Source organism: Lonchura striata, chromosome 6, assembly GCF_046129695.1.
Source record: "Lonchura striata isolate bLonStr1 chromosome 6, bLonStr1.mat, whole genome shotgun sequence".
Classification (NCBI taxonomy): Eukaryota; Metazoa; Chordata; class Aves; order Passeriformes; family Estrildidae; genus Lonchura; species Lonchura striata.
The window spans coordinates 57246196-57254331 of record NC_134608.1 but is presented as its reverse complement, the minus strand read 5'-3'; the positions used below and the strand labels follow the sequence as shown (position 1 = coordinate 57254331).

General features: G+C 38.9%; 1 protein-coding gene across 1 annotated transcript; it reads right to left on the bottom strand.

The window, feature by feature from the left end:
* Positions 1 to 479: 479 nt before the first annotated feature.
* On the bottom strand, positions 480 to 7771 carry CSRP3 (cysteine and glycine rich protein 3). The gene is made up of 5 exons (XM_021546037.3): positions 7660 to 7771; positions 3730 to 3898; positions 2267 to 2402; positions 1708 to 1801; positions 480 to 624 (listed from the first exon to the last, which is right to left on the bottom strand). Exons 1-5 carry the CDS (start codon positions 7769 to 7771, stop codon positions 545 to 547), a joined length of 591 nt encoding a protein of 196 aa, XP_021401712.1. The 3' UTR covers positions 480 to 544.
* Positions 7772 to 8136: the final 365 nt, after the last annotated feature.

Sequence of the window (8136 nt, the reverse complement as noted above, 5' to 3'; positions counted from 1 at the left end):
ACTGTATTCTGAGAAAATGTTGGGGTTTTTTAAGAAATCACTCCCTCAGAGAAAGATTATTTCAAATTCTTTTTAATTGTCTCAAAGCAAATAACATCTACTTGTTTAACACAAATGTCAGCATGCTGAAAACTCAGTTAGGAGACTGGTGGAAATACAGACAGGTTAACATTGTGAAAAAAAGAAAATACAATCTAACTGGGAACACCTGGACCCTTCACTTCAGAAGGGATCCCTATCATAATGGGGCACTATGAGTCTAAAATTCCAGACTAAAATGTGACAAGTACTAGTTTAAGAAGCAATAATGTTCCATGAGGTTCCTTGTCTTTATATACTAAACACAAATACGAGTCTAGTTTTATCATTGTACCTTTTTAATCTACTCTAAGAATTTCTTAAGATACAACTCACAATTTTTTCCTGCAAGGAGGAAAATCTTAATCAAATGCCCTAGATACTTAGCAATGTGTTGTTTAATGTTTTACTTGACAGCTATCACTTGGTGTCAACAGCAGTTTGAGTCTGATGCATCCATTTCTTCTCATTCACACTCTTTCTTTTCCACTTGAGTGAGGCCACCAAACCCAATTCCTTTGGGACCAAAGTTTTTTGCATAGCAAACTGCAAAAGAAGGAGTGGGAGGTAAGTGGTACTCTGAAGGGTCTCAGAGGTAGATGTCTTTCGGTTTTCATTTTTAAATTACTATCAAATTAAGGTTGATAAAAAGGAAGGAAATATGAAATAATGTATTTCCCATAAGTTTATCCAGGTCTTAGTAGTGAAACTGGTATTATGTATTTGAATTGCACAGAAGTTGCGTCTGGTGATCTCAAAGAAAGTTAAGAAATTATATATTTTTTAGATCTAAGTAATACTTTCATTAAAGCTGCTTTTCTATCTGAAAATGTTCAGAAAACTTGGTCTGATGAGTAATACAGAGTAAGCCAGAGATTTTTAAGAAGAACTGGAGCATAATCCAGAAGCTATTGATGGGCATTTAAGTAATTCCATTTGAACTCTCTATTGGTTAGTATGTGCCTAGTTGTTTATCACAACTCTGCTAAGTTGTAATGGTGAGGATGTTTCTCCAAATATGCCAGTTTGATCCACTTGTGGTTGCCAAACTGTACCCAAAGTCACAGAACTCCAGTATTCTTCAGGGTTATCTATATATACAAAGTTTAGCTTTGTATATAAAAGATTCATGTACTTTTTTTCCCCTTAAGCTATTGCTAGGAGCCAAGTAAAGTCTGTGAACTTTGTGAATCTGACAAGAACATCTAGACAATTTTTGCATTATCTTCTGTGCTACCAATGCAGTGGAAATATCTTTAAAATTTTACTGGCAAGAATTCTATTTGGAGGACCAAAGATCTGTATCTTTGTGGATTTTTTATTCTAGTGAGTGAGACTGTGCAGGTACAAGAGCCTGCCCAGCAGATATGGCCAGTGCTCTGTTAGAAGGTCTGACAGATTTGAGGGGTTGTCCCATTTGTAGAAAAATTATAGCTTTATAGCTAAATATAGTTAATAGTAGAAGCTGCAACTGCAATGTTACTGTAGCTCTTTGTTTTCAGAAGGTTGTTAGAAGACAAAAATGGAAATTTTGGGGAGTATTAAGCGTACAGCAAGGTAAATCACAGTGGCAATCCTAGGTGAAAAGAGACTCACTTTAATTTGTTCTGTAGCCCCAGTCACTCTCACCTTTACAGTAGAGCTCTCCATCCTTGTCCGTAACGTTGGTGGATTCCAAACTCTTCCCACAAATGGCGCAGCGGAAGCAGGTCTTGTGCCAAGGCTGGGCAAGGGGAGACAATTCATTGTGGGACACAGAAAGTGCACAGCCAGCAGGCACAAGAAACAAAGAACTACTGCTTTGTGTGGTGTGGAAAGGTTAAAATTCATTTGTAGATCTTGTGGCTTCCATTTTTAGTCATTCTGGATTAGCTTTTTTTCAGTTATGTTGTCTAATATGTCTTCAATTGCCACTACACATAAATGTTTATAAATATACCTAGAGATGGAGGAAGAGCCAGCTTGTACAGTAATCTGTGCTTGGTCCTCAGATATCAGTAGGAAGCAAAAAAATTTTAAAATATTTACAAAAAGTACAAGATTTTAAACCTGTTGCAGCAATTTGCAAATTCATCTTTGTGTTTCCTTTATGAATGAAAATTTAAATGATCAAGGGCCTCTTAGCTATAATTTCTCACCATTATAAAATGGTGGAGGTTTTTTCCCTAGTGCTGAAGTCACTACTTACTTTTCCTCCTCCCATGATCTTTTCTGCAGCATACACTGATTTGCCACAACGGGGACATTTATCCACATCTACCATCTTTTTGGCAAACTTTGAAGCATTAGTTGGTGTTGAAGGGCGAGCAGGCTTTGGTGACCCCCTAAAACAGAAGTTTTTAAAATCTTACCTTCTTTAGAAAAAGGATTTAATTATTTTTTTAATAAGGCATTAAAAAATACTAAATTGCTTATATCTGACATGCAAAAAGGGATAAAAAAAAAAAGATAAGAAAATCAAAGTATTCTATTGAATTCTGTGTTGTGTGATTGAGAAGCTGGTACTGTAAGCTCTGATGTTACCTGTTCTGGGCTAAGTACATGGGGCTGGCAGCAGCCACATGCACAAAAAAATATATTTAATGAAAATTGACTTAAAAACCAAGGTAACAGGGAAAATACAAGGAAAAGAAGTCTCTAATCTTTGTAACTGGTTATCTGCTGGTACTCATCAAACTGAAAAGAGAAATTCAGGTTTTGCATACCATAGTTTCATTAAGCAGTGAGTTGGGGTTCTTACCTGGCCTAGGGACAAAATGACATCAGAAAAGTAGCTTTGTTTTTTATTTCTGGACTTTGTGCTTTAAATCATTGTGCATAAAGCCTTTCACAGAATTATTTCTGAATTACCAGATAGTTGGACTGCAACAGGTCATTTTATCCACAGGATGCAACAGTTTTGGGTGCAGAACTCTGCCCATAATGGCTTTGTATGGTACAAGGAGCTACAGTTAAATACATTGTTTAAGCTTTTATTTCCTGCACAGCATATTGGTTAATTGGTTTCTTTGTAGCAGACCACCAGAAGGAAGAAGAAGCATTGTTGATTTAGAAATGTGCAGCTTTGAGAATTGCAGGAAAATCCTATAAAAATGAACTGTCAGAGCTAATTATGTGCTTTTGGAAGATGGTATCCCATTAGAATTTCTCTGTTCAAACACATTCTCAGTCTGTTGTAAGTGTTATTAGAACCACAGGGAGGATTTAGAAATGTTATTTCCCCCATTGAGAGGAGAGCTAACAGTATGGGGTAGTGTGATTATTTCTCTAAGAGTAAAACGTTAACTGTGTTTTAGCCTCTAACAGGAAAAAAAAAAAAAATCTTTTTCTATGGTCAATGTGCCTTTACCACTGTGCTACAAATGGCAGATTACATTTGCAGTGAATATTTACATGTGTGGTGGCATACAACAGCTGCTTCTGCAGAATAATTGCCTGTTGAAGGAGGGTACAATTTGTAAAGCAGGCTTAAAGAGACTGAGCATCGTTAAAAACTGTGAATTACTGTGTTCAGGGAAGGAAAGGGTGTAGGAAAGTCAGCTCTGCTCCTTATGCTAGATGTTGTTATGGAAACAGTATGAAATATATAAAACACCCTGGTAAGAGACAAATAGGACCAGAAAAAGGAGCTGTCACTGGGGTTTGACTCACTGCTGCAGGTTCAAGCCCAGGTGGTCTCCGGTGTCAGTGCTGAGGCATCCAGCCCCTTGTCCAAAGCCAACCCCTTTGGGGCCGTATTTTCTCCCATAACAGGTTTTGCAGTAGATTTCAGATTCGTGAGCTGCTACTGTGGTGCTGTCCAGAGCCTTCCTGCAAGCCACTGAAAACAGGGAGAGAAAGGCACGTATCAGCAGTTGCCTTTTCAAATTTGAATTTATGTGGTCTAAAATAATTGCAATTAGTATTTCTTTTTGTTTAGCTTTAAAAATGTGGGGAAAGGAGCCAGCCAGCATGAAACTTGTCGGTATGAAACTTGACTGGGCTGTTGCTGAAGAGGGAGGTATGTGTGTATGCACATAACCTGTTCTTCTTTTGCCACTATGAAGTTAATCCTGTAACCCCAGGGAAATCTAGATCTGTGAAGCTTAAAATGGGCTTGAGATTGAAATTGGGCATCCTGAACTCCCAAACCTTAAATAAGGGGGGAAAGGTGTTGCAGGGACATTGATCTGAACTTCTCAGAATACTTGCTCTGAGTCTGTGGGGGCTTTCTCAGCTCAGCCCAGGCTGTTTTGATGTGTGTTTCTGAAAGAGGCTTTAACACTGACTCCTCTCTGGAGTCAGACAGGACATATTAGGGGTTTTTTTGCCATTATTTTTTTGTTGGAGCTGTAACACCAAGGCAAAGCAAGCGTCAGCTCTGTCAGACTTCCTCCAGGATGACAGGAGTGTAGCTGTAGCCATTCCCAAACAGAGCTCTTACAAATCATCTTTGGTACAGAGAACGACAGCTTAGCTTAGCTCACTAAGAAAGGTCTGGCAGACTTTTGGACAGAAGGTGTCATAGGAATGCCCAGCTTTCATCAGGGAGTACAAATACAAATTACAGATTATGTTCTCTACAGCACTCTTAATAATCAATGGGGAAAAAATATAGTAGCTACACTCCTCACTGCTTAGGGAGCCTGTGTTTGCTGCACCACTTGGGGAACTCAGCGTGAGACAACCTCCACCCCACAGAGAGAGAGAGGAAGATCTTCCAATTCAGAGTCTCTCTTGAAAACCACGATTTTGCAGTATGCTAAAACATTACTATTTCAGTACTTCTTACAAACTCTTCACTGTTCAACAGCGATTGATTAGAAACGGGAAAAAAATAAGCAAAAACTTTCTCTTCAGGTTCCTTAGTACAATGCTTGCCCTGCAGAGGGCATTCCAGGCACGGGTTATTGATAGCTTGGGAAAGTTGCTGAGTTCACGTATGCAACAGAAAGCTGTGTAATACAGAGGTGTTGGAAGTGTCTAGAAGTGGAAGTTCTGGAGGAGCTGCCTGAGGGTTTGATTAGCACCTTTCCTCCACGTTTACTTTCAATGTCCTCCTCTCAATCCTATTTATTCACCGCAGGGAATTTACATCCTGCAACCTCTGCAGCTTTTATTACAGACTCCTAGAATGGTTTGGGTTGGAAGTGACTTTAAAGATCATGCAGTTCCAACCCCCAGACCAGGTTCCTGTTAAGGGGCAGTATAACTAGGTATACATCCCCAGCTCTCTGGTTATCTTTGTGGCTTTCCTCCTCCCTGTATTGCATGAAGGAAGAAATAATTTGCAAAGACCTTTATACTAAACAGAAGTAAAATTAGGCACTTCTGTAAATGTGTGAACCTGATCTCCTCATACTACAGTCTTGCTTTGAGATGATAATTGTATTTGCTAAGGGAGTTAAGGGATGATGGAAACTCTAGCAGTGGATTAAGTGTTTCTATTTCTGGTACCTTAGGGATAGGGTATTAATTCACCACAACAGATGGAGCAAAAGGCCTTGAAGTGCTGTTGAAATAACTTTGAGACCTGTCATCTGCCAACAGCTCCTGTTCTCCTGCCGGCACTGAGGAGATCCAGGTTGGTGGTGTGAGATCCTGCCAAATGTCCATCACAGCTGCACTTTGGGTAAAAGCTGTCAGTGAAACATCAGTCTGCAGGTGAGCAGGAGTCTGCATGGGAAGGAGGGATTGCTGGAAACAAATTTCTCTCTTGCAATACTTGTAGGGAAAAACTATGGAGCAGAGAGAGTGTTAGAAATAATTTAGCTTGTCTGATTCTTCCTGTGTTAACAGATTGCTTTGAGTTGTTTATAAATCTGCTGAAATTGAACTCTTTGACCAAAAAATACTGGTGTGTTTCACGTGTCTGGGCAAATATAATGTGAAATAGAAGATATATTTGAAATAATTCTATATAGAAATATACAAAAGTACAGCTAAATTGAGTGTTTGCATGCCTGAGTTTAGGGTTAAGGAAAAATTGGTTTCCTTCTGTTGAGAAATGAAATCCTATAAATGGTTCATAAAAAAGTTCACAAATGTGATAGATGATCCTGAGGCATTCAGAGCTTCTGAATAGTGTACATGAATCATGGGGGAAAGTAAAGCCAATTAACATACCTTTCATATGCCAGCTGGGCAACTTAGATGCATCTTTAAGTTTTGACCTTAAACATATTTCTGATGGGAATACTATTTTTAGTATCTAACATATTAATAATTAATTCAGACTTAAAACAAGGGACAAATAAAAGAACAACCAAAAAAAAAAAAAAAAACAACACAAAAAAACCCCAACAAAATACACTACCAACCAAGAAAAGCCCCACAACAAACTAAATATTTGATAGAGCTAATGAATGTAAGTTGTTTATCATGAATCACTAAAAGAAAATAATTAATTTGTACTATACTTGAGTAATAGTCGTAATTATGCTTCATAATTATGCTCTATTAGGATAGATCTTTATTTTTATTTACTATTTATTGTTATAGGCAGAACATGGAAGCATTTAGAAAGTTTTAGTTGAGACTGAGATTTTCCTTTTAACATTCTGTAAGAATTGGCTGAAGGTTGTCAGTTAACTGAAAATTTTTTGAGGGAATCTTTTCTTACTTGGCCTTTTAGGCATCACCAAAGGCATAATTTGGACTTTCAGGCATCACTTTTGGGGCACCTGGAGAAAGGCAAAGACAGCTCAGGTGTGTCCTTTGGTCTCATTCTGCAAAGAGCTGTTCTGTATCAGCTAAGCACATAAAGTTAGTCTGATGCCTCCAAATAAGAAGTCTCTATCCCTCCAGAAAGGGAGGGAGAAAATTGGATTCAGTGGCTCCTAAACTGTCATGCTGGGAGTCGGACTGCAAAAGTACCAATCCCAAGTATTGTCTGCAAAATCAACTCTTCAGCTGTCTTTATTTCTTAGCAAACTCTTTGCTTTCTCCCTCTCCACAAACGACAAACAGAGCTGAATTGGTACCTTCTCTCTGAAATTTTTTTGTTTTTTAATTTTTACCTCTTCTGCAGAGAAAGCAAAATTCCTGGAAGCCAAGCATCAGAGAGGAGTGTGGAGGGAAAGAGTAAGTGAAAAGGCATAGACCCTGTTCATTTCAAAATGGGACTACATGAAATATGGGGAGGAGGCTGAGGTAAGTGCAGAGTTGGTGGGAGGTTTTGATGACACCAGGGTCTTTCAGCTTTAAGGTGTGAAACAAATTAATGTCAGGATTCGCTGTGAAAGTAATCATCTCCTAAAAGTAAAGAAGTAATCATCCTTTTGTCTGATCAGTGCTGTTTGTTTAGTTCTGCTGGGCTTTTTAACCTGAAGGAACCTGTGGTATGCCACACTGTGGGACAGAAGGAAGAAAGTCCTGGAGATGGACTTAGATACTGGGATTCTGCAGCACCTTCATGTCCCTGACAAAATCCATCTCATATTTGGACAAAGAAAAGCCAGGAGCCCAAAAGGCAGATTGCTCCAGGTAAAAGGCAGCAAAACTGCCTGCCAAGTAATACAAAAATAAATGTTCTGGCTTTAATGGAAGAGTTATACAGAGCTATAGGGGTGCTGTGATGTTAAACCATTCAGCCCAGCTTACTGCAGAGGAAGCATGACTTGTGAAAGCTCCTTCCATTGCACTGGATTTCCTCAGCATGGTACACTGTCTTCTCACAGGCTCCACACTTGGCTCCTCCTCCCCAGTTCGGCATCCTTATCTGAAGGGTTAACCTAGGAAATCAAATTACATAAATAAATGCAACAGCAAATGTGAATTCTTTTAAATGGAACAGCTTGACTGAAAAAAATATATTTTTTTCCTCCCTCTCCAGTCAACTGCTACTGCATACTTGCAATATACTTCGTACCTGTGTGGTAGCAGAAGTGAGGGTGCTACCCTGGTGCTTTGAGGACAGGACAGTCCAAATCCCTGTGATTCTCTCGTAAAAAAGGATATTCCTTAGCTTGGAATATTGTGATGGTAAATATGTGAAATGATTGCGAGGTGTTTCAGTGAAAAGGTGCTAGGATCACTCAACCCTCTTCTGGAAAAGAGGGTCTAGGGTTTATTTTCCAT

Excerpts from the sequence above, each read along its gene's own strand:
- CSRP3 (XM_021546037.3), bottom strand. The coding sequence starts at position 7,771 with ATGCCGAACTGGGGAGGAGGAGCCAAGTGTGGAGCCTGTGAGAAGACA. Across the intron at positions 3,899-7,659 it reads CAAGTCATGCTTCCTCTGCA|TGGCTTGCAGGAAGGCTCTG; the intron begins GTAAGCTGGGCT and ends CCCTGTTTTCAG. Across the intron at positions 625-1,707 it reads TGGAGAGCTCTACTGTAAAG|TTTGCTATGCAAAAAACTTT; the intron begins GTGAGAGTGACT and ends CTTCTTTTGCAG.